This window comes from Coregonus lavaretus (assembly GCF_964263955.1).
Source record: "Coregonus lavaretus genome assembly, chromosome: 26".
Lineage (NCBI taxonomy): Eukaryota > Metazoa > Chordata > Actinopteri > Salmoniformes > Salmonidae > Coregonus > Coregonus lavaretus.
Window position 1 is genome coordinate 20,908,543 of NC_140013.1, and position 26,985 is coordinate 20,935,527.

A 26,985-nucleotide genomic window follows, 5' to 3' on the forward strand; every position below is an offset into this window, starting at 1 on the left:
AAAGCTCTATTTTTGTCTCATCAGACCACATGACCTTCTCCCATTCCTCCTCTGGATCATCCAGATGGTCATTGGCAAACTTCAGACGGGCCTGGACATGCGCTGGCTTGAGCAGGGGGACCTTGCGTGCGCTGCAGGATTTTAATCCATGACGGCGTAGTGTGTTACTAATGGGTTTCTTTGAGACTGTGGTCCCAGCTCTCTTCAGGTCATTGACCAGGTCCTACCGTGGTGTTCTGGGCTGATCCCTCACCTTCCTCATGATCATTGATGCCCCACGAGGTGAGATCTTGCATGGAGCCCCAGACAGAGGGTGATTGACCGTCATCTTGAACTTCTTCCATTTTCTAATAATTGTGCCAACAGTTGTTGCCTTCTCACCAAGCTGCTTGCCTATTGTCCTGTAGCCCATCCCAGCCTTGTGCAGGTCTACAATTTTAAACCTGATGTCCTTACACAGCGCTCTGGTCTTGTCCATTGTGGAGAGGTTGGAGTCTGTTTGAGTGTGTGGACAGGTGTCTTTAAAACAGGTAACGAGTTCAAATAGGTGCAGTTAATACAGGTAATGAGTGGAGAACAGGAGGGCTTCTTAAAGAAAAACTAACAGGTCTGTGAGAGCCGGAATTCTTACTGGTTGGTAGGTGATCAAATACTTATGTCATGCAATAAAATGCAAATTAATTACTTAAAAATCATACAATGTGATTTTCTGGATTTTTGTTTTAGATTCCGTCTCTCACAGTTGAAGTGTACCTATGATAAAAATTAGACCTCTACATGCTTTGTAAGTAGGAAAACCTGCAAAATCGGCAGTGTATCAAATACTTGTTCTCCCCACTGTATTCTATAATATTCTACTGTATCTTAAGTCCATGCCGCTCTGTCATTGCTTGTCCGTGTGTGTGTGTGATATATATATATATATATATATATATATATATATATATATATATATATATATATATATATATATATATATATATATATATATATACACACACATTATTTGTATTTATTTTTAATTCCATTCCTTACTAGATTTGTGCGTATTGGGTATATGTTGTGAAATTGTTAGATATTACTTGTTGAACTGTATGTCGCTCTAGATAAGAGTGTCTGCTAAATGACTTAAATGTAGATATTACTGCAGTCGGAGCTAGAAGCACAAGCATTTCGCTACACCCGCAAAAACATCTGCTAAACACGTATGTGACAATTTGATTTGATCGTAATAATATCTAATCAATGAACAGTAGCGTTATGGTAGTAATAAATCCAATCATTATAGCAGCAGCGTAGGTGTGTGTGTAGCTGTATGTGTATGGTGTCAGCAACGTGTGTGTCAGTTGGTAGAGACCTGTGGATGGGCGTAGAGTCTGTGTGGATCACCTGAGGGAGAGCAGTAGTTGTTAGCCATTTACCAGTCTTAGGGCCAGGGGATAGAAGCGGTTTCGGAGTCTGTTGGTCTGAGCCTTGATGCACCGGTACCACCTGTCGGACGTGTGCATGGAGAATAGTCCATGTCTCGGGTGGCTGGAGTCTTTGGCAACCAGACAGGGATACAACCAGTCAGGATGTGCTCGATGGTGCAGCTGTAAAGACACAGTGTGCGTGTATATGTACGTTTCTGAGTTCACAGCTCTGTGTGAGTGCAACTGTGTCTGTCACGATCACATAGTGGTGCTTTAAAAGAGGCCAATATTGACTTCCTGCTCATATTGCTGTGTGTTCTGAGGACACATACACCCACACACCGCAGGACTTTGACTTGATCAGTTCCTGTGTGTGAAAATCATGTGATGTCAGTGTTAAAAGTAGAACAGCAGTGTGTTGATTACAACAGGCTTGTGTGTCTATATTTTTGTCACATCATGGTTGCTTCCATCCACAAGAGGAGGTGTCACGTTTAAAATGACTGGTTTGAATTTATGGTACAGGTGATCTTGAAAAACAGTTGAATAGCTATCAATCCAGTAAAACCCACAAACAAGCATAAAGATACATGATTGTTAATTACCTACATGCAAGGGGTATGCTGTCTACAAAGCAAAAGTGCAGTTACTGCTCATAGTTTAACTGAGAAAAATTACAACTCACCGAACAGCCAGACAGTTGGCTCAAGGTCGTCGACGCTCGGCCATGTGGCGGGAAAGGCGTACTGTCTCTTTATATAGCAAACGTTCGAATTGCTCTCGTTTAAAGCCGCCCCGCCAGTACCACGTTGTTTGTGAATTAACCATTCCACCACGCCCTTCGTATTACTAATGGTACATTTATGAGGGCAGATACTGCAAATGGTTGCAACACAGTCAACAAATTACGTTTCCCATTGCATTACTTTAAACAGACACCTGTGATGACTAATACATGTATGGCGGTAAATGATCGCTGAGGCCACTGACCTGGAGACCGAATCATAATATGCGAATGATGGCTACTGCACTAGTTTGCCCATGTGTGCAAGCGCAATACCTTGTTGTTCTCCCTGGTGATTGGCTATTAGGCAATGATATGTTAATAATATATAAACGTCTTGTCGTAAACGGATACAGATAAATCGTGGATTGGAATTCCATGATCAAACGTACAGTTTGTGTTAATCATAGCATTATTAAATTCAATGTTGAAACAACTGTTTGAATCAACATGCTGATTTGTGAAAATGCAACTGATGAACGACTTGCAATTTTTTTGAAAGGTTCATGCTTCGTCTTTCATTAAAATAAATGTCAGTATGTCATTCCATTCCAATACTCCATTTAGTGTTTTCTTTGTCATTTCTGTGGATGGGAGGGAACACATGTGTGGGCGGTCGTAAATGGTATGCTTTTGGTCCTGATTTGTTACCTACTGCTCTTAGCGCCATCTTGTTGCAACTCATCTACGTATGTGGAAGAGTTTCTACGAGGGGTATCCGATTACCGTTTTCTTCAGTTTTGCTGACTGAAAGACTGGATCCTTACACTGAAAAATAAAGTGCATACCCTGTAACATTCGCTTAATTTTTGCTTGTAACATTTTGTTTCCAATACGTAGAAGAAATGAGCATCGAGACGCTTTTAGAAGCAGCCAAGTTTTTGGAATTGCAAGCCCAGCAACAACAGAAGGCACGTGGTATGTAAAGGTTACAATCAATTATAGGTATTTTAGAGGCTTTCAACGTTTGGACTTGAAAGGATCAAACGAATTAGTTATTTAGATGTGTCAAATCTATAAGATCTTTTTACTGGGGGAAGATCATCTGCATGCATTTTACCTCAATGTAAATTGACATTTTGTACCATAAAAATAATGTTGATTTATTATTTAAGATTACGCGCACAGTTGATTTGTATTGCCTTTTGTTTGCGTTGGGGGTCGAGACTAATCAGACGTCCTTGTCTCGACTATATAGTTGGCTTTACTGAGTTAAATTCCTTGAGTAATTTGAGGTGTGATTTCATATGGTAACGTTAGCCTATTTCAGAGTGGATCCTTGTTCTAAGAAGTTGGCTACAAATGTATCATTTGGATGTGTGACAGGACACAATGTAGCCATGTGAATTCTACTGCATTACAGACTCGTCGATCGACGCGCCTTTTATCAAATCTTGAAACGATCATGTTTATTTGCAACACCGTTACCAACTATGATCTTTCGGTAAAAACCCTGTAACGTTAACATTTAGCGACCGCTTTTAAAGTCGTATAGTAACCTTCATTCATTATTTTTACATTAAAAAAACAACTCCTCGCAGTAAAGGGCGGTGGCGACGGGAGTGCTAAAGCCGTTTTACATCATCTGACCTGACAGCAGGGGATCATATGACAGATTCAGGTTTCTCTCTCGGCTACTGTGGCGCTCAATCATTCTTTTGAATTACTAAAATGATTGTATGAATACAATTTTACATGTATGTGATTTCGTACATGCCACTTTTTAAACTGAAACGTAGGCTATATAGAACATTCCTAGTAAAGGAACCTTCGGCTAGCGCGCTAATCGCTTAATGTTTTTTGCTTGTTGCTGGTGACGTGTCCAAGTTGACTACGCCCCATATCTGCAACGGGGACCGCCCCTTTCACCACGTGCATGCTCGGCACTCCTACACTAGTGCTGCTTGTAGATCAGTGTGGAAGAAAGTAGGGCAGTGTTTCTCCCCTTCTACTGTACTCCCTCATCTGCTATGTGCTGTGGTTATATAAGCGGAACTACACATGTTTTTATCGCCAACCTATCAAGGCCGTAGAGCTAAACACAACCAGGCAAAATGTCAATAGATCTTTTAGTAGTATGTCAAGCAAACACTGCAAACATTAACCAAGTAACTACTCCCACTGAATATTGTTTTTCCTGTACTTTGAAAGGGTGTATGTCGTCATATAAGAACACATGGTAGTCTTGAGTCAACCAATTTACCAAAGAAAATAATGTTATTGAGAAGTCTTTTAATTGACAAACTAATGCAGTAACGTTATTTATTTTTATTTTATTTCACCTTTATTTAACCAAGTAAGCCAGTTGAGAACAAGTTCTCATTTACAACTGTGACCTGGCCAAGATAAAGCAAAGCAGTGCGATTAAAAACAACAACACAGAGTTACATATGGAATAAACAAAACGTACAGTCAACACAATAGAAAATCTATATATAGTGTGTGCAAATTTATTAAGTTATGGAGGTAAGGCAATAAATAGGCCATAGTACAAAATAATTACAATTTATGAATGTAATTGTTATTATTAATGAATGGCCAGATGTATACAAAATGGTGTCGTCTGCGTAGAGGTGGATCTGAGAGTCACCAACAGCACGAGCGACATCATTGATATACACAGAGAATAGAGTTGGCCTGAGAATTGAACCCTGTGGCACCCCCATAGACTGCCAGAGGTCCAGACAACAGGCCCTCCGATTTGACACATTGAACTCTATCTGAGAAGTAGTTGGTGAACCAGGCGAGGCAGTTATTTGAGAAACCAAGGCTATTTAGTCTGCCAATAAGAATGCGGTGATTAACAGAGTCAAAAGCCTTGGCCAGGTCGATGAAGACGGCTGCACAGTACTGTCTATTATCGATCGCGGTTATAATATCGTTTAGGACCTTGAGCGTGGCTGAGCTTCACCCATGACCAGCTTGGAAACCAGATTGCATAGCGGAGAAGGTACGGTGGGATTCGAATTGGACGGTGATCTGTTTTGTTAACTTGGCTTTCAAATACTTTCGAAAGGCAGGGCAGGATGTATATAGGTCTGTAACAGTTTGGATCTAGAGTGTCACCCCCTTTTAAGAGGGGGGTGACCGCGGCAGCTTTCCAATCTCTGGGGATCTCAGACAGAGACAGAAAGAGAGGTTGAAAAGGCTAGTAATAGGGGTTGCGACAATTTTGGCGGCTAATTTTAGAAAGAAAGGGTCCAGATTGTCTAGCCCAGCAGATTTGTAGGGGTCCAGATTTAGCAGCTCTTTCAGGACATCAGCTATCTGAATTTGGGTGAAGGAGAAGCGGCGGGGGGGGGGGGGGCATGGGCAAGTTGCAGCGGAAGGTGCAGAGCTGGTGGCCGGGGTAGGGGTAGCCAGGTGGAAAGCATGGCCAGCCGTAGCAAAATGCTTATTGAAATTCTAGATTATCATAGATTTATCGGTGGTGATAGTGTTTCCTAGCCTCGCTGGGAGGAGGTGCTCTTATTCTCCATGGACATTAGTGTCCCAAAACTTTTTGGAGTTAGTGCTACAGGATGCACATTTCTGTTTGAAAAAGCTAGCCTTTGCTTTCCTAACTGCTTGTGTATATTGGTTCCTGACTTCCCTGAAAAGTTGCATATCGCGGGGGCTGTTCGATGCTAATGCAGTATGCCACAGGATGTTTTTGTGCTGGTCAAGGGCAGTTAAGTCTGGGGTGAACCAGGGGCTATATCTGTTCTTAGTATAGCCTGGCGGCAGGTAGCTTAGTGGTTAAGAGCGTTGTGCCAGTAACCGAAAGGTCGCTGGTTCTAATCCCCGAGCCGACTAGGTAAAACATCTGTTGATGTGCCCTTGAGCAAGGCACTTAACCCTAATTGCTCCTGTAAGTCGCTCTGGAAAAGAGCGTCTTCTAAATAAATAAAATAAAAATGACTTTTTTGAATGGGGCATGGAAAGCACTTTTGAAGAACATCCAGGCATCCTTTACTGACGGAATGAGGTCAATATCCATCCAGGATACCCGGGCCAGGTCAATATCCATCCAGGATACCCGGGCCAGGTCAATTAGATAGGCCTGCTAACTGAAGTGTTTTAGGGAGCTTTTGACAGTGATGAGGGGTGGTCGTTTGACCGCGGACCCATTACGGACGCAGGCAATGAGGCAGTGATCGCTGAGATCCTGGTTGAAGAAAGCAGAGCTGTATTTAGAGGGTAAATTAGTCAGGATGATATCTATGAGGGTGCCCATGTTTACAGATTTAGGGTTGTACCTGGTAGGTTCCTTGATGATTTGTGTGAGATTGAGGGCATCTAGTTTAGATTGTAGGACGGCCGGGGTGTTAAGCATATCCCAGTTTAGGTCACCAAGCAGTACCAACTCTGAGGATAGATGGGGGGGCAAGCAATTCACATATGGTGTCCAGGGCACAACTGGGGGCTGAGGGGGGCAACAGTGAGAGACTTATTTCTGGAAAGGTGGATTTTTAGAAGTAGAAGCTCAAACTGTTTGGGCACAGACCTGGATAGTATGATAGAGCTCTGCAGACATTTTCCGTATTGACTGACCTTCATGTCTTAAAGTAATGATGGACTGTCGTTTCTCTTTGCTTATTTGAGCTGTTCTTGCCATAATATGGACTTGGTCTTTTACCAAATAGGGCTATCTTCTGTAAACCCCCCTACCTTGTCACAACACAATTGATTGGCTCAAATGCATTAAGAAGGAAATACATTCCACAAATTAACTTTAAGAAGGCACACCTGTTAATTGAAATGCGTTCCAGGTGAATACCTCATGAAGCTGGTTGAGAGAGTGCCAAGAGAGTGCAAAGCTGTCATCAAGGCAAAGGGTGGCTATTTGAAGAATCTCAAATATAAACTATATTTTGATTTGTTTAACACTGTTTTGGGTTACTACATGATTCCATATGTGTTATTTCATAGTTTTGATGTCTTCACTATTATTCTACCATGTAAAATATAGTAAAAATAAAGAAGAACCCTTGAATGAGTAGGTGTGTCCAAATTTTTGACTGGTGCTGTATGTTTATAAATGGCATGAGAACAAGGCTATCCTCAACTATGCCTCAGATCTTACCGGAAACCAAGGAGTGGGCGTCATTCTCTCCCGCCTTAGGTCAATGCTTTCACATCTGACTACTCATTGGTTGAAAACCAAAATGGTAAAAGAAACAACAACCCCTTCCTTTACCTTATCCACAGCTCTGTAGTCACCAGTCAGCTCCGTGATCTGTCATTCATTTGCAGAGAGAGGACAGGGGTTATGACCTGTGTACATAGTCAATAGCCATTAAATGCTGGTCACTTTAATGTTTACATACTGTTTTACCCACTTCATATGTATATACTGTATCCTAGTCGAGGCTCATCCTATATAACTACTGTTGTACACACCCTTTTCTATGAGTTTACTGTCAGTAATGTCTATACACACCATTATATACATATACACTGACCAAAAATATAAACACAACATGCAACAATTTCAAAGATTTTACTGAGTTACAGTTCATATAAGAAAATCAGTAAATTGAAATAGATTCATTAGGCCCTAATCTATGGATTTCACATGATTGGGAATACAGATATGCATCTGTTGCTCACAGATACCGTGAAGGTAGGGGCGTGGATGAGAAACCAGTCAGTATCTGGTTTTACCATAATTTGCCTCATGCAGCACAACACATCTCCTTCACATAGAGTTGATCAGGCTGTTGATTGTGGCCTGTGGAATGTTGTCCCACTCCTCTTCAATGGCTGTGTGAAGTTGCTGGATATTGGAGGAAACTGGAACACGATGTCGTACACGTCGATCCAGAGCAACCTAAACATGCTCAATGAGTGACATGTCTGGTGAGTATGCGTGCCATGGAAGAACTGGGACATTTTCAGCTTCCCGGAATTGTGTACAGATCCTTGCGACATGGGGCAGTGCATTATCATGCTGAAACATGAGGTGATGGCGGCAGATAATGGCATGACAATGGGCCTCAGGATCTCGTCACGGTATCTCTGTGCATTCAAATTGCCATCGATAAAATTCATTTGTTGTCTGTAGCTTATGCCTGTCCATACCATAACCCCACCACCACCATGGGGCACACTTCACAACGTTGAGATCAGCAAACCGCTCGCCCACACAGCGCCATACACGCTGTCTGCCATCTGCACAGTACAGTTGAAACCGGGATTCATCCGTAAAAGCATGCTTCTCCAGCATGCCAGTGGCCATCAAAGGTGAGCATTTGCCCACTGAAGTTGGTTTCGACTCCGAACTGCAGTCAGGTCGAGACCTTGGTGAGGACGACAAGCACGCAGATGAACTTCCCTGAGACATTTTGGGCAGAAATTATTCGGTTGTGCAAACCCACAATTTCATCAGCTGTCCAGGTGGCTGGTCTCAGACGATCCCGCAGGTGAAGAAGACGGATGTGGAGGTCCAGGGCTGGCGTAGTTACACGTATCTGCGGTTGTGAGGCCAGTTGGACACTGCCAAATTCTCTAAAATGAAGTTAGTAGAGAAATTAACATTCAATTCTCTGGCAACAGCTCTGGTGAACATTCCTGCAGTCAGCCTGCCAATTGCACGCTCCCTCAAAACTTGAGACCTCTGACATTGTGTTGTGATGACAACTGCCCATTTTATAGTGACCTTTTATTGTCCCCAGCACAAGGTGCACTTGTGTAATGATCATGCTGTTTAATCAGCTTCTTGATATGCCACACCTGTCAGGTGGATGGAATATCTTGGCAAAGGAGAAATGCTCACTAACAGGGATGTAAACAAATTTGTGCTTACAATTTGAGAGAAATACGCTTTTTGTGTGTGTGGAAAATTTCGGGGATCTTTTATTTCGGCTCATGAAACATGGGACCAACACTTTTTACATGTTGCGTTTATATTTTTGTTCAGTATATATTTATATTCCGGACTCTTTGACATTTCTCGTTCTTATATTTGTGTGTATTGTTAGGTATTACGGAACTGTTGGAGCTAGGAACATAAGCATTTCGCTACACTCACGATAACATCTGTAAAATATGTTTTAAGCAACCAATACAATTTGATTTAGGTGTTTTGACACCTCAACACTGCCTCTTCAACAAATGACAAGCTCACAACACTCAGGGGTGTTTAAGTATGTAATGGGTTTTAAAGGACCATTCTTCTCATCTACTTTTAGAGCGGAATTAGACAGTGCTGCCTCTGTTTTTGACAAATACTCCGTTTGACCTTTGAATCCTACCCTGGGAGTGTGACTGGGCAAGGCCTAACCAGTCCTGCGGTTTGGCCTAACCAATCCAGTCCTCCTGGGGTTTTATGGGTTGTTCTTGTATGTGGGAAGAGAGCACTTAATGGACTGCAACTTCTCAGGGCTCCTGAACTTTGAACTCTGACCTCACTTTATGTCACTATTGAGTGTAGCAGATAGGCCTGAGGTGGAGGTTAAATGCTGATCACGGTGTTGTTTACACTGATGAAGGTGCTACGGTGTGCACTAATGAATACAACCCTGGTCTTGGACATTTTATTTTTACTAACCAGGTAGGCCTAGTTCAGGTTAGTATAAAGGCAAGTTGTTTCTTTCTAGTTAAGGAACAAGCAAAAATACATCTTCTGATCAACAATTTACTTGTGTTATAAAAGGCCAACTAAAATGTAGTTTCAGTTTGAGCCACTCTGTTTAATGATAGTTTTGCAAAGCCACAGGATACATTTCCCCATGTATAACAACATCTGCTCTTTATTTGAGACTCCTATCTAAGACCGATGTGGCTTTCAGTGTCACCGAGACGATCTGGGCTCCAGGCCTCTGCTGTGCTGGGGAGAGTAGAGCTGTTGCTTGTTTCTATTGCCTGGCTCTGAAGAAAATATGTCCAATGCCTGTGTTAACTGCGAAATCATGTTCCATGTGTGCCTTGGCCTCTTTTGGAAGACGCACAGCCAGAGAGCATTATTATGACAGACATACACACACTGTTATGCTATGCTTTGAGACTTTCGCTTTTGTCAATATCTTCGACTACATGCAGCTACAGCTTTGGCCCAATCCACACACCATTGTATGTCCTCAATTTCTCCCACGCTTCTGAGAAGTTCTCAGAACAACCCAATTGAATCAAGTCTCCCACTGAATTGGATATGGTGGTCTAAGGGAAGGGAAGAAGGGAACATTGTGTAGCTAATGTGCTGTAATGGCCACGTTTGGCTCGGCTCTGCTCCACCCCTTATCGATGTAAAGGATGGCTGTAAAGCTCTCTTGTGTCTGACAGGTTCTAACACCACTGTTACCATAGCAACTGGACACCCCCGCCCACCTAGTAACTACACATTGAAATGCATGCTGTTGGTGGGGGGGGGGGGGATTCTCCAATCTGATTGGATGAAGAGCGGTGAGGTCGTTGCTAGCACTCAGGGATTCAACCCCCTCTCTTCCTTTGTTTCTCTGGCTTGTCCAGGTTGTCATCTTTTCTCCCCCACTCTGAGACGAGAATGTGTTGAAGGAGCTAGGAAAACGCAGTGGGAGCTCATTCTCAAGAACAGCACGTGGACCTAATGTTAACAGCATCAGTACTGAAACAAGTTGCTTCCTAAATAACAGACAAGTTCAGGGCATTTTGCTCCACTATTTTTCAATGTCTTCATTCTCAGTACTGCACTAACATCAACACAATGTGTTTGTTTAGTTTTCAGTCACAACACTGGGTTAGAGGACTGAATAAAACCTCTGTCTAATTGATTTGCCACCAAATACATTTTCTGACGTGTTTCCAACAGTGATCTGCAGCTCTCTCTCTTTCTGAGGGCTCTCAGTAGATGTGGAGATATCACACAGGGAAGTTTCCCAGAAAACTATTCTGCTTCAGCTCAAAGTTACACAAACACTTCATTACAATATGTAGGCGTGTATATATACTACAGTCATTGCATATGGGTCCCCAGTAAGAAGATTAGTTTGGGGAATTAGTGAAGCTTGCAATGTCCCAACAGAACATATCCCTTCTTACATTGGAACTATGACAGTATGACTGGGATTGGGCAAGCGGCATAAAACCTGCTTTTACTTGAACACACTGACTTTGGAATATACCCCTCTTCCTCTTCAACATAGTTTTTTGTTGATGTCTCACACACTGAGCGCAGCCCAGCTTTTACCACACACACACTGTCAGTCCTCCTGTCATACTAAGTGTGTGAATCCACTCGTAAAAATAATAAATAGCATTTTAGTTGTGTCATGTAGCCAGCCAGCGTCTACAAGAGCAACGTAATGAGTTGTATAAATCTAGGACTTTGGCTGCCTCGGAAATGGCACCTATTCACTATATAGACCACTACTTTTGACCAGGGCCCACAGGATTCCCTCAAAGACCGCTCTTATAGGCTGGCAGAGGTCCAGGAGGCAGGATGAGGTCTATGCCTGCAGGTCTGGTATGAACGTATGTCAGTGTTGTAATAGCCCTGTAGAGTGTAGGAGGGGGGTGTCTGGCATCGTATTTCAATTCAGACCATACAACGGCAACATAAGCTGTGAACATAGTGTGCTAGCTAGATGAATGGTTGGCTTAATGCTTCCTTCCAGCTATCCTAGTTTTCCTCCCTCCCCTCTTTTGTCTATTGATTGTAGTATTCATTGGGAGTGAACCCGGCTGTCAAACTCACTAGATGGAGATTAGTCAGATGACGCTAGAAATGTTCTCAGACATGTTTCTGCTGGTACCTAACCTATGCTGCTTGACCTATTTGAAAACGATGTCCTCTGGTCATGGCAGAGCAGAGGTTAGAGGTAATTCTGCTGTCAACCAAGTGGGTGGTGAGGTCTACGTTACCAGAGCTAACCTAACTGCAGTCCCAGAGCTTTGCAGTGGGAGAGTTTCCTTTTTTATACGGTGAAGGTGGCATATGGAGAAATGTTTTTGCACCTAAGTTTCCCATGTTCCTCTGTTGACGAAGTTAGTACAATCAAAATATTTATTGAGAAATTGAATGAAATGCTGGTAACATTCCCTGCTCTAACTGTTGTTAACGTGCTCTAGCCTCTAACCATGCCTTCTTTCTCTCCCCACAGAGGAGAATGAGCTGAGGGAGAAGCTTCGCCTCGAACAGCTGTCTGACCACCCCCACAGGCGCAATGATGTCACTTCCTACTCCTCCCCCATCCAGATGAACCATGTGACCCGAGCAGAAGAGCCCTGCCCCCACTCGGAGCGCCGCCCCGCCCCTGTCCCACCCCCACTGCCACCCCCCTCCATGCCCATCACCGTCATCCCTATCCCCAGGATGACCTCCAACCACACAGGTCTGTCCCCCACCATCTCAACCCCTTCCTCCACCACCCTGTCCCCCCAGGCTGGGGCAGCATCCCACCTGGCCTCCCCCAGGAGGGTCCCTCACTCCCCATGTCAGGACCTCCAGGGACAGGGTGCACTTTTAGCTGTCTCTCCTCAGGTGAAGACAGACCACTCCCACCACTTGCCTTTGACCCAGTCTGGCAACCACAAGCAGAATCACCACCACCACCATCATCACCTTCCGCAGATGGTTTCCCCCCAATCTGGTAACCATAAACTGCAGCAGAAGCAGCAGCAGCAGTCGCCCCAGCTGGTGCAGCCCTACCCTGGCTCCATCGTCTCAGCCCCCCAGCTGCATGCCTTACTCCCCCAGCCAGGGCCCCCCCAGACACCCCGTGGGGCCCAGACCAGCCCTGTTGGGGGCCGAGGCAGCCCCTCTGACCTGGACGGGAAGAAGAGGCCTGGAGGGTATGTGGCCATTTTTGTTATTTATAGGAGAGATGGTTTGCACTTTGGTTGGATTTTTTCCTCCATTTGCATTTTAGTTTTCCTTTTATTTTTATTTGGCTATTTTGTAGTGAAGAGTGTGTGTAGATGTACCTGATTGTCAGTCACATGATGAGCGGTAAGGCACAAACGGTATCAGAAAAATCACAAACCATGAAAAGTCACTGCATGAAGGATTCTTGGACTATGTACTCTATAATGAGTATGTCCTGATTGGACAATTGAGTAGTAATCAGATCCAATTAGCTGCCTGTGCATATTATACAGTATATTGTTGAAGTGAAGTAACAGAGATGATGGAGTACTTTATATTTGTTGGTTGATTTGATTCTTGTTCTATGAGTCTCGTCGTCTTGCCCATTCTGGACACCCAATCTTATAATGTGCTCCGATCTGTGCTTTTACAGGGCAGGGACAAGAGAAGTACATAACAAGCTTGAGAAAAACAGGTGGGTGCATCTCTCTCCCATGGTCGCCTTTTATTAAACAAAGAGGGTTGAGGTCTTTGCACAGAGCAGTTTAAGGTTATGGTGAGGTTAGGTGTACACTATTGTTGGCCACATCTTTTTTCAACCGAGTTGCTTGCATACTTCTCTGTCCTGTTCTAAAAACAAATTATATTCCCATTTATTCACTTATGGCTAATCTATAGATATTGCATTTGTCAGACGATAATTGATAATATCTTGGACTTGTTAATGGCTTTGAATGTTCTGTTTATTCTGATAGTACTTCCATGTACTGTAGTAGTAGGGTTATAATGGCCAAAACAGGACCAAGCAGAGGAGTGGTTGCCTTACCCCTGCCTGCATCCTTTGTCACAGACGTTTTACCACAAAAACAGAAACCTGTTCAATATGTCTCATGTTAGTAGTCATTCTTTATTAGTCCCAAATGGTTTGTGGCATTTATTTTTTTAAGAAGCTGAATGTGTGAAGTCATGCCTCGTCCTGCCTCTTCCTCTCACTAAAAGGCTCTTCTCGTTCTACCTCTCTTCCATCCCTCCATCCTCAGACGTGCTCACCTGAAGGAGTGCTTTGACACCCTGAAGAAAAACATCCCCAATGCAGACGAGAAGAAGACCTCTAACCTTAGTGTCCTGAGGAGCGCCCTCAGATATATACAGGTAAGCAAGCTAGAAGAACTGCATGGTTGAGCAAAGGATAAACTACTATTGAATTCGCTGTTGAATTCAGTGTAGATTTTCACTCTGCGTTTTCACCATTTGAATTTGTGGATTTTTCCAGTTTTCCAATGTTAATTGTTACCCTGTCAAGGGAAGTGGTGTCAGTTTTGTGTCATATCTTGTAGGCTTTGTTTGAAGAAAGTGTAGTGTAATGCATTTTTCCTAATAATTTCATACCTTGATTACATTGAGACACGATGACATACACTATATATATATATACAGTGGGGAGAACAAGTATTTGATACACTGCCGATTTTGCAGGTTTTCCTACTTACAAAGCATGTAGAGGTCTGTAATTTCTATCATAGGTACACTTCAACTGTGAGAGACGGAATCTAAAACAAAAATCCAGAAAATCACATTGTATGATTTTTAAGTAATTAATTTGCATTTTATTGCATGACATAAGTATTTGATCACCTACCAACCAGTAAGAATTCCGGCTCTCACAGACCTATTAGTTTTTCTTTAAGAAGCCCTCCTGTTCTCCACTCATTACCTGTATTAACTGCACCTGTTTGAACTTGTTACCTGTATAAAAGACACCTGTCCACACACTCAATCAAACAGACTCCAACCTCTCCACAATGGCCAAGACCAGAGAGCTGTGTAAGGACATCAGGGATAAAATTGTAGACCTGCACAAGGCTGGGATGGGCTACAGGACAATAGGCAAGCAGCTTGGTGAGAAGGCAACAACTGTTGGCGCAATTATTAGAAAATGGAAGAAGTTCAAGATGACGGTCAATCACCCTCGGTCTGGGGCTCCATGCAAGATCTCACCTCGTGGGGCATCAATGATCATGAGGAAGGTGAGGGATCAGCCCAGAACTACACGGCAGGACCTGGTCAATGACCTGAAGAGAGCTGGGACCACAGTCTCAAAGAAAACCATTAGTAACACACTACGCCGTCATGGATTAAAATCCTGCAGCGCACGCAAGATCCCCCTGCTCAAGCCAGCGCATGTCCAGGCCCGTCTGAAGTTTGCCAATGACCATCTGGATGATCCAGAGGAGGAATGGGAGAAGGTCATGTGGTCTGATGAGACAAAAATAGAGCTTTTTGGTCTAAACTCCACTCACCGTGTTTGGAGGAAGAAGAAGGATGAGTACAACCCCAAGAACACCATCCCAACCGTGAAGCATGGAGGTGGAAACATCATTCTTTGGGGATCCTTTTCTGCAAAGGGGACAGGACGACTGCACCGTATTGAGGGGAGGATGGATGGGGCCATGTATTGCGAGATCTTGGCCAACAACCTCCTTCCCTCAGTAAGAGCATTGAAGATGGGTCGTGGCTGGGTGTCCAGCATGACAACGACCCAAAACACACAGCCAGGGCAACTAAGGAGTGGCTCCGTAAGAAGCATCTCAAGGTCCTGGAGTGACCTAGCCAGTCTCCAGACCTGAACCCAATAGAAAATCTTTGGAGGGAGCTGAAAGTCTGTATTGCCCAGCGACAGCCCCGAAACCTGAAGGATCTGGAGAAGGTCTGTATGGAGGAGTGGGCCAAAATCCCTGCTGCAGTGTGTGCAAACCTGGTCAAGATCTACAGGAAACGTATGATCTCTGTAATTGCAAACAAATGTTTCTGTACCAAATATTAAGTTCTGCTTTTCTGATGTATCAAATACTTATGTCATGCAATAAAATGCAAATTAATTACTTAAAAATCATACAATGTGATTTTCTGGATTTTTGTTTTAGATTCCGTCTCTCACAATTGAAGTGTACCTATGATAAAAATTACAGACCTCTAAATGCTTTGTAAGTAGGAAATCATGCAAAATCGGCAGTGTATCAAATACTTGTTCTCCCCACTGTGTATATATATATATATATATATATATATATATATATATATATACAGAAGTATGTGGACACCCCTTAAAATTAGTGGATTCTGCTATTTCAGCCACACCCGTTGCAGACAGGTGTATAAAATCGAGCACACAGCCATGCAATCTCCATAGACAAACATTGGCAGTAGAATGGCCATACTGTAGAGCTCAGTGACTTTTAACGTTGCACTGCCACATAATGCCACCTTTCCAACAAGTCAGTTAGTCAAATTTCTGCCCTGCTAGAGCTGCCCCGGTCAACTGTAAGTGCTGTTATAGTGAAGTGGAAACGTCTAGGAGCAACAACGGCTCAGCCCGAAGTGGTAGACTGCACAAGCTCACAGAACGGGATCACCGAGTTGCAACACTACTACCGAGTTCCAAATTGCCTTTCGAAGCAACTGTAATTTGGCCACTCAGGAACATTCACTGTCTTCTTGATAAGCAACTCCAGTGTTGTCCTGCTGACAGGTGAATTCCTCTCCCAGTGTCTGGTGTAAAGCAGGTTTTCCTCTAGTGCTTAGCTCCATCCCGTTTCTTTTCATCCTGGAAAACTCCCCAGTCTTTGCCTATGTCAAGCATACCCATACCATGATGCAGCCACCACCATGCTTGAAAACAAGGAGGCAGTTACTCATTGATCTGTTGTTGGATTTGCCCCAAACATTTTGCTTTTAGGCCAAAAAGTGTGTTTTTGCAGTATTACTTTAGTGTCTTTTGCACACATGTTGATTCTGTATATTTTTGTTCTTCTTTTCACTCTGTCATTTAGGTCATTATTGTGAAGTCACTACAATGTTGATCCATCCTCAGTTTTCTCCCATCACAGCCATTGAACTCTGTAGCTGTTTTAAAATCACCAATGGCCTCATGGTGACATCCCTTAGCAGTTTCCTTCCTGTCCTGCAGTTCAAAAGGATGACTGCATCTTTGATGTGTCTGGGTGGTTTAATACATCATCCATAGCATAATTATTTTGGAATGAGATGTTCGACAAGCTTGTGTCCACATAGTTTTGGTCATGTAATGTCTCCTTTTTTTATTACGTGTGAATTATAAAACTGATTTACTAAATTAAACACATTTTTAGCAGAATTCCTAGTGATTTTGTAACCAACTTTTTATTTAGTTTTGTCATTTAACTTTTTCAGAGGGGGGTTACAGGTACAAAAAAGCTTTTAGACCAAAAACTAAAATCCCTTCCGGGACGGTTTTGGCCCGCGGGCCGCTTGTTGCCGACCCTTGGTGTACTGTCTGGTGGTGTTGCTAGGAACCGTCTGAGCACTGAACTTTTCTGTTGCTTCTTCAGTGTGAGGGTGTCTAACCCTTCACCTCCTGCTGATTTGTGCCTGATCCACCACACCTACAGGCGGCTTCATGTGTGGGCAAACTGTCTGTTACAAAATTGGTGTAAACTGCAATTAATTTCAGATTAACTAAAATGATAACAATCCGTATTTGTTTTAATGCCAGCAGGCTAATATTGGAGCTGCTTTGTATATCCTTATGTCCTTGGTGTTCTTGGCAACATCATTAGGTCTGGTCAGGTTAGGACAGGGGAGGGAAGGGAGTTTCTAGTCTCCAGCAGAAGGCTAAACTGTTTGGATATGCTCAGCTACCTGGGGTATAGGCAGACCAGAGAGTCTCCAATATGTACCAAGAGTTCTTTTGAAAGATTATTAAAGCTAATCTTTTATATAAGCTTTTTATTTAGATTATTTTATGTGATTTAAAACCCTTTAATATACTTTTGTGGTTGAAACAGGAATGAATGTAATTAAGTGGTTCAATGATGTGTGATACAGGCAGGTAGTATATCGAAAGCTATGTGCAAGCAGGTGACCGGTGTACAAAGGTCTTCAACTAACCTAATTTAACTCAGGAGTAATGTGATAGTTCCCGTTGCTGTGTGTGTGCTTGTTAAAAAAATAAATAAATATATATATATATATATATATATATATTACATACATACATATTATACAGTGCCAGTCAAAAGTTTGGACACACCTACTTATTCAAGGGTTTTTCTTTATTTTTATACTATTATCTACATTGTAGAATAATAGTGAAGACATCAAAACTATGAAATAACATCTATTGAATCATGTAGTAACCCAAAAAGTGTCCAAATATATTTTAGATTCTTCAAAGTAAACACCCTTTGCCTTGATGACAGCTTTGCACACTCTTGGCATTCTCTCAACCAGCTTCATGAGAGATGATACATATATATATATATATATATATATATATATATATATATATATATATATATATATATATATATATATATATATATACAGTATCTCACAAAAGTGAGTACACCCCTCACATTTGTGTAAATATTTGAGTATATCTTTTCATGTGACAACACTGAAGAAATGACACTTTGCTACATTGTAGAGTAGTGAATGTACAGCTTGTATAACAGTGTACATTTGCTGTCCCCTCAAAATAACTCAACACACAGCCATTAATGTCTAAACCGCTGGCAACAAAAGTGAGTACACCCCTAAGTGGTTTAGACATTATTGGCTGTGTGTTGTGTTATTTTGAGGGGACAGCAAATTTACACTGTTATACAAGCTGTACACTCACTACTTTACATTGTAGCAAAGTGTCATTTCTTCAGTGTTGTCACATGAAAAGATATACTCAAATATTTACACAAATGTGAGGGGTGTACTCACTTTTGTGAGATACTGTGTGTGTGTGTGTGTATATATATATATATATATATATATATATATATATATATATATATATATATATATATATATATATATATATATATATATATATATATATATATATATATATATATATATATATATATATATATATATATATATATATATATATATATATATACACATACATACATACATACATACATACATACATACATACATACATACATACATACATACATACATACATACATACAGTGAGGGGAAAAAAGTATTTGATCCCCTGTTGATTTTGTACGTTTGCCCACTGACAAAGAAATGATCAGTTTATAATTTTAATGGTAGGTTTATTTCAACAGTGAGAGACAGAATAACAACAAACAAATCCAGTAAAACGCATGTCAAAAATGTTCTAAATTGATTTGCATTTTAATGAGGGAAATAAGTATTTGACCCCCTCTCAATCAGAAAGACTTCTGGCTCCCAGGTGTCTTTTATACAGGTAACGAGCTGAGATTAGGAGCACACTCTTAAAGGGAGTGCTCCTAATCTCAGTTTGTTACCTGTATAAAAGACACCTGTCCACAGAAGCAATCAATCAATCAGATTCCAAACTCTCCACCATGGCCAAGACCAAAGAGCTCTTCAAGGATGTCAGGGACAAGATTGTAGACCTACACAAGGCTGGAATGGGCTACAAGACCATCGGCAAGCAGCTTGGTGAGAAGGTGACAACAGTTGGTGCGATTATTCGCAAATGGAAGAAACACAAAATAACTGTCAATCTCCCTTGGCCTGGGGCTCCATGCAAGATCTCACCTCGTGGAGTTGCAATGATCATGAGAACGGTGAGGAATCAGCCCAGAACTACACAGGAGGATCTTGTCAATGATCTCAAGGCAGCTGGGACCATAGTCACCAAGAAAACAATTGGTAACACACTACGCCGTGAAGGACTGAAATCCTGCAGCGCCCACAAGGTCCCCCTGCTCAAGAAAGCACATATACATGCTGTCTGAAGTTTGCCAATGAACATCTGAATGATTCAGAGGAGAACTGGGTGAAAGTGTTGTGGTCAGATGAGACCAAAATGGAGCTCTTTGGCATCAACTCAACTCGCCGTGTTTGGAGGAGGAGGAATGCTGCCTATGACCCCAAGAACACCATCCCCACCGTCAAACACGGAGGAGAAAACATTATGCTTTGGGGGTGTTTTTCTGCTAAGGGGACAGGACAACTTCACCGCATCAAAGGGACGATGGACGGGGCCATGAGAACCTCCTTCCCTCAGCCAGGGCATTGAAAATGGGTTGTGGATGGGTATTCCAGCATGACAATGACCCAAAACACACGGCCAAGGCAACAAAGGAGTGGCTCAAGAAGAAGCACATTAAGGTCCTGGAGTGGCCTAGCCAGTCTCCAGACCTTAATCTCATAGAAAATCTGTGGAGGGAGCTGAAGGTTCGAGTTGCCAAACGTCAGCTTCGAAACCTTAATGACTTGGAGAAGATCTGCAAAGAGGAGTGGGACAAAATCCCTCCTGAGATGTGTGCAAACCTGGTGGCCAACTACAAGAAACGTCTGACCTCTGTGATTGCCAACATGGGTTTTGCCACCAAGTACTAAGTCATGTTTTGCAGAGGGGTCAAATACTTATTTCCCTCATTAAAATGCAAATCAATTTATAACATTTTTGACATGCGTTTTTCTGGATTTTTTTGTTGTTATTCTGTCTCTCACTGTTCAAATAAACCTACCATTAAAATTATAGACTGATCATTTCTTTGTCAGTGGGCAAACGTACAAAATCAGCAGGGGATCAAATACTTTTTTCCCTCACTATATATATATATATATATATATATATATATATATATATATATATATATATATATATATATATATATATATATATATACATACATACATACATACATACATACATACATACATACATACATACATACATACATACATACATACATACATACATACATACATACATACATACATACATACATACATACAGTGGGGGAAAAAAGTATTTAGTCAGCCACCAATTGTGCAAGTTCTCCCACTTAAAAAGATGAGAGAGGCCTGTAATATTCATCATAGTCAACTATGACAGACAAATTGAGGAACAAAAATCCAGAAAATCACATTGTAGGATTTTTTATGGATTTATTTGCAAATTATGCTGGAAAATAAGTATTTTTTCACCTACAAACAAGCAAGATTTCTGGCTCTCACAGACCTGTAACTTCTTCTTTAAGAGGCTCCTCTGTCCTCCACTCATGACCTGTATTAATGGCACCTGTTTGAACTTGTTATCAGTATAAAAGACACCTGTCCACAACCTCAAACAGTCACACTCCAAACTCCACAATGGCCAAGACCAAAGAGCTGTCAAAGGACACCAGAAACAAAATTGTAGACCTGCACCAGGCTGGGAAGACTGAATCTGCAGTAGGTAAGCAGCTTGGTTTTGAAGAAATCAACTGTGGGAGCAATTATTAGGAAATAGAAGACATACAAGACCACTGATAATCTCCCTCGATCTGGGGCTCCACGCAAGATCTCACCCCGTGGGGTCAAAATGATCACAAGAACGGTGAGCAAAAATCCCAGAACCACACGGGGGGACATAGTGAATGACCTGCAGAGAGCTGGGACCAAAGTAACAAAGCCTACCATCAGTAACACACTACGCCGCCAGGGACTCAAATCCTGCAGTGCCAGACGTGTCCCACTGCTTAAGCCAGTACATGTCCAGGCCCGTCTGACGTTTGCTAGAGTGCATTTGGATGATCCAGAAGAGGATTGGGAGAATGTCATATGGTCAGATGAAACCAAAATAGAACTTTTTGGTAAAAACTCAACTTGTCGTGTTTGGAGGACAAAGAATGCTGAGTTGCATCCAAAGAACACCATACCTACTGTGAAGCATTGGGGTGGAAACATCATGCTTTGGGGCTGTTTTTCTGCAAAGGGACCAGGACGACTGATCCGTGTAAAGGAAAGAATGAATGGGGCCATGTATCGTGAGATTTTGAGTGAAAACCTCCTTCCATCAGCAAGGGCATTGAAGATGAAACGTGGCTGGGTCTTTCAGCATGACAATGATCCCAAACACACCGGCCGGACAACGAAGGAGTGGCTTCGTAAGAAGCATTTCAAGGTCCTGGAGTGGCCTAGCCAGTCTCCAGATCTCAACCCCATAGAAAATCTTTGGAGGGAGTTGAAAGTCCGTGTTGCCCAGCGACAGCCCCAAAACATCACTGCTCTAGAGGAGATCTGCATGGAGAAATGGGCCAAAATACCAGCAAGTGTGTGAAAACCTTGTGAAGACTTACAGAAAACGTTTGACCTGTGTCATTGCCAACAAAGGGTATATAACAAAGTATTGAGAAACTTTTGTTATTGACCAAATACTTATTTTCCACCATAATTTGCAAATAAATTCATTAAAAATCCTACAATGTGATTTTCTGGAAAAAGAATTCTCATTTTGTCTGTCATAGTTGATGTGTACCTATGATGAAAATTACAGGCCTCTCATCTTTTTAAGTGGGAGAACTTGCACAATTGGTGGCTGACTAAATACTTTTTTTTCCCACTGTATGTATGTGTGTGTGTATGTGTGTGTGTGTGTGTATATATATAGATATATATTGTGCTGGTGAGGATCTGATCCTGTATGTTGATGACAGCGGTGGAGTTTTCCTCCCTGGGAGGCAGGGCTAGGAGAGAGGGAGACTAGGGCAGTGTGGGTGCACAGAGAATTCATGTCACCCAATCTCCCTCCTCCCCCTGCCTCCCTCTCTGTGTGATGAGGGAATGCCACTGTGTTAGTGTGTCGTGCTCGACTAGCAGACTGACCTAGCACCCCCCACCCCTTCTCGACAGCCGAGCTGGATTTAGGGTGTATTTAAAGCACATGTACCGGCCGGGAAACAAACAAACAACTACAGACATTTTCCACTCTTGATGTATTTACACTAGCATGCTCCTCCATTTTTAGCCGTAGGAATTTAGCCTGAGCGTATTTAGTGTAGAGGGAAATCAGGATTTGTTTTGTGGGGGGGTGATATTCAGTAAAAAATATTTCCATCTTAAATAATGCACTTTTGCAGGACTGAATACTGGTTAAAAATATATATTGAATTACTTGTACTGTAGGTTGTAAACTCCCACCAGTCTTTGAAGGCATAATAAGTATGCGACATAGGCCTTAATGTGCGTAGTTGCTTCATGTTGCCAGTGTTACAGCACACCCACATCCTCAGGTCTTCCCTTTATTCATCAGTTTACTGTAAGATGCTCCTTCTCAGTACTCACGTCTATGGTTGTCAGACTGAGAGCAGGGTTTCCTGATAGACGAGCTGAGTAAACACACACACACTAGCCTATTGCGGGCCTCTCTCCTTGGTAACAGTTGAGTAGTAGAAGTCGTGCAGAGTCACGCAGTTCTCTTCCCTAATTGTTATTGGTTGAGCTCCAATAGTGGTGGATTGGGGGAGAGCAAGGGAGAGGTGAGAAGAAAAGTAGAGGGAGGGAATAGATGGAGGCGCCTCTCTCTCCCTTTTTGTTATTTAGGCTAGGGGCAGCAGGGGGGCAGGGCAGTCTGCTAATGTGACCAATGAGCACCAGACCAGAGAGGTTGAATAAGAGGATTTGGGCAGAGGATTACTTTTCATTTGATTCATCTTTGGACAGTGATGCTGGCAGCCCTGTGTCTGTCTGTCATCTTTGTTGAACAACATGGCCTCCTACTATGAGACGCTTTATGAATACTGACTCTGATCTTATCTTCAGGCCGGGTCTCTTATCAGAGCATGTCTCTTGTTTTGCACTGAGGTTACTGTCACTATGAGGTTACTTGTCACCAACAGCCACTCTGCTGAGAAGTCAAGTCACACTTCCCTGTTTCATTCCTTCCTCCTTTCATAGAAGTTACTGAGCGTGAGTAAGCTAGAGAGACCAAACCGAACGAGGAACTGGAATATAAGGCTGCCTGCCTGCATCACGTGTTAGTGGGATTCTTGTGGTATCTAAACCAACACTGATGTGTAATGTTTCAAAGATTCTGCTGCTTGCAAGCAGATTTTTACTTCCGCATGCTTCTTAGTTTGAGCTGTTTTTCTCTACATTTTCTCCTACATTAGTTTGTTGTCCTATCTGTTAGGCTATATTAGTTATTTAGATTTTACTACTTTATGACTTCCTAAGATGTGGTCTGTACTGTCTGTGGAATGTGTTTCTCAATCTGACCTAATTGCTGCTGTCTGATATAATGCGTGTTAAAATGGCTGTGTGTGTCTGTGAGAGAAAGGGAAAGAGTGAGAGAGCGGGTGTGTACTCTATGCTGCGCCATAGCTGGGACTCTTAAACCCAGCACTGGGGCTCCTCCTTCTTTCATCCCTCCCTCCATCCTGCCTCACTCTGCTCACAGGGCCACATGAGCAGAGAGCACATGGCTAGCCTGAGCTTTGTGATGTCACCCCATGAGTGGCCCCGCCCGCCACTGGAACAGACACAGCTACAGCCACAGCTCAGTGCTAGAGCTAGCTAGCTCCTCTCCTGGAACTGCCTGCGAGGGAGGCTTAGCTAGCCGCCAACTGAAGGGAAAGAGGGAGGGTGGAAAGAGAGAGGGGGGAGGGGACACGCACAAACAGTCGTAAACACCAGGCTCGTTTTACCCAGCCTATTAGATTTCACTGGCGACAGAACGACTCTGACGGAACCTGTTTGGGAAGCAGAAGGAAGAGCTGTGTGTTGGAGGGGAAATGTGCTTTTCCATGTGGTGGGGGAAGCTGCTCACGTCAGCTACAAATCATATCATATTATCAATATAATACAAAGTACTTGATGTTGCAAATATGAGCATTTCTCTGTTTTAAGAGTAGTTCATGATTTGAGTTGATTTGTCACAGACAGAGATTTTAACCTAGTTCCATTTCCCAAGTCCAATTCTTTAAATGGACGATTTCAGTTTGGACATTTTCGAATTAATTCAGTCGAGGGAGGAAAAAAACGTTTGCTATTGAGAGGAAATCACAGTATTTGAAGTGTTACAAAGCGTTTGATTTTCTTCTTTGATTCCAGGCCTTTGTGTACGGATTTACATCATCAAAAGAGGCCTATATAATACTGAAGTGGGTCACCTAGTTGGTCAGTTCTGATTTTGAAAGACCCGTCCTTTCAAAGCAGACCCAGATCCCATCAAATCAAATTAAAATGTATTTGCCAAACACAACAGGTGAAGCCATTACAGTGAAAAGCTTACTTAAACTTACAAGCCCTTAACCAACAATGCAGTTTTAAGAAAATAAAAAGTGTTAAATAAAAAATAGATAAGAAAAAAATTAAAATAGCAAATAATTAAAGAGCAGCAGTAAAATAAAATAACAGTAGGGAGGCTAAATACAGGGGGTACCGGTACAGAGTCAATGTGCGGGGGCACCGGTTAGTCGAGGTAATATGTACATGTGGGTAGAGTTAAAGTGACTATGCATAGATAATAAACAGAGTAGCAGCAGTGTAAAAGTGGGGTGGGGGGGGCAATGCAAATAGTCCGGGTAGCCATGATTTAGCTGTTCAGGAGTCTTATAGCTTGGGGGTAGAAGCTGTTAAGAAGCCTTTTGGACCTAGACTTGGCGCTCCGGTACCGCTTGCCATGCGGTAACAGAGAGAACAGTCTGACTGGGATGGCTGGAGTCTTTTACAATTTTTAGGTCCTTCCTCTGACACCGCCTGGTATAGAGGTCCTGGATGGCAGGAAGCTTGGCCCCAGTGATGTACTGGGCTGTACGCACTACCATCTGTAGTGCCTTGCGGTCGGAGGCCGAGCAGTTGCCATACCAGGTGGTGATGCAACCAGTCAGGATGCTCTCGATGGTGCAGCTGTAGAAATGTTTGAGGATCTGAGGACCCATGCCAAATCTTTTCAGTCTCCTGAGGGGGAATAGGCTTTGTCGTGCCCTCTTCACGACTGTCTTGGTGTGTTTGGACCATGATAGTTTGTTGGTGATGTGGACAACAAGGAACTTGAAGCTCCCAACCTGTTCCACTACAGCCCCGTCGATGAGAATGGGGGTGTGCTCAGTCCTCTTTTTTTCCTGTAGTCCACAATCATCTCCTTTGTCTTGATCACGTTGAGGGAGAGGTTGTTAACCTGGCACCACACGGCCAAGTCTCTGTCCACCTCCCTATAGGCTGTCTCATCGTTGTCGTTGATCAGGCCTACCACTGTTGTGTCATCGGCAAACTTAATGATGGTGTTGGAGTCGTGCCTGGCCATGCAGTCATGGGTGAACAGGGAGTACAGGAGGGGACTGAGCACGCACCCCTGAGGGGCCCCCATGTTGAGGATCAGCGTGGCAGATGTGTTGTTACCTACCCTTACCACCTAGGGGTGGCCCATCAGGAAGTCCAGGATCCAGTTGCAGAGGGAGGTGTTTAGTCCCAGGGTCCTTAGCTTAGTGATGAGCTTTGAGGGCACTATGGTGTTGAACGCTGAGCTGTAGTCAATTAATAGCATTCTCACGTAGGTGTTCCTCTTGTCCAGGTGGGAAAGGGCAGTGTGGAGTGCAATAGAGATTGCATCATCTGTGGATCTGTTGGGGTGGTATGCAAATTGGAGTGGGTCTAGGGTTTCTGGGATAATGGTGTTGATGTGAGCCATGACCAGCCTTTCGCATCTTATTGGGAGGGTCAGACGGTGTGTTTTGAGCAGTGTGTTTTTGAATCAGGCCCGTCTGTGAGGGTGTGAACTTTGACCCAAGCTGGAATAGTGGAATATTACTTCCACCTGTCTGTCCTCAATGGGGTTGGTTTGTGTGTGTTCCTTGGTCAGCTCCTATTCTATCTGTAAATGGTTTAACACAGAGGGGAATTAACCATGGCTGAAGATTAATGCTATTTACTAGGAGACCAACTGAAAGGGGTCTGAACCTGGAGGAGACTGGAAATGGACTCGGGGCACTTTGGAAAGTCTTTGTTGGTGTTGATTCAGACTCAAATGAGGCTACTTGTTGAGGTAATCTAGGCAGGTACTCTAGGCAGACATCGGTGTGCGTCCCAAATTACACCTTATTCCCTTTATAGTGCACTACTTTTGACCAGAGCTGCTATGGTCCCTGGTCAAAAGTATGCCCTGGTAGTCCTGTGTGGCTCAGTTGGTAGCAAGGCACTTGCAACGCCAAGGGTTGTGGGTTTGATTCCCGCTGGGGCCACCCATACGAAAATGTATGCACATGTGACTAAGTCGCTTTGGA

General features: G+C 42.9%; 1 protein-coding gene across 2 annotated transcripts in view; it reads left to right on the plus strand.

Annotated features, from left to right (window-relative positions):
• Positions 1-2,875: 2,875 nt before the first annotated feature.
• The window catches only part of LOC311101886 (max-binding protein MNT-like), a 42,436-nt gene continuing 18,326 nt past the window's right edge, over positions 2,876-26,985 (plus strand). The window contains exons 1-4 of one of the 2 annotated variants that reach the window (XM_084143120.1): positions 2,876-3,114; positions 12,255-12,945; positions 13,392-13,433; positions 13,999-14,110. In XM_084143120.1, coding sequence (XP_083999246.1) covers positions 3,042-3,114; positions 12,255-12,945; positions 13,392-13,433; positions 13,999-14,110 — 918 coding nt within the window. In that variant the 5' untranslated portion in view covers positions 2,876-3,041. The remainder of the gene's footprint in view (positions 3,115-12,254; positions 12,946-13,391; positions 13,434-13,998; positions 14,111-26,985) is intronic. The other variant, XM_084143121.1, reaches the window with a different exon arrangement.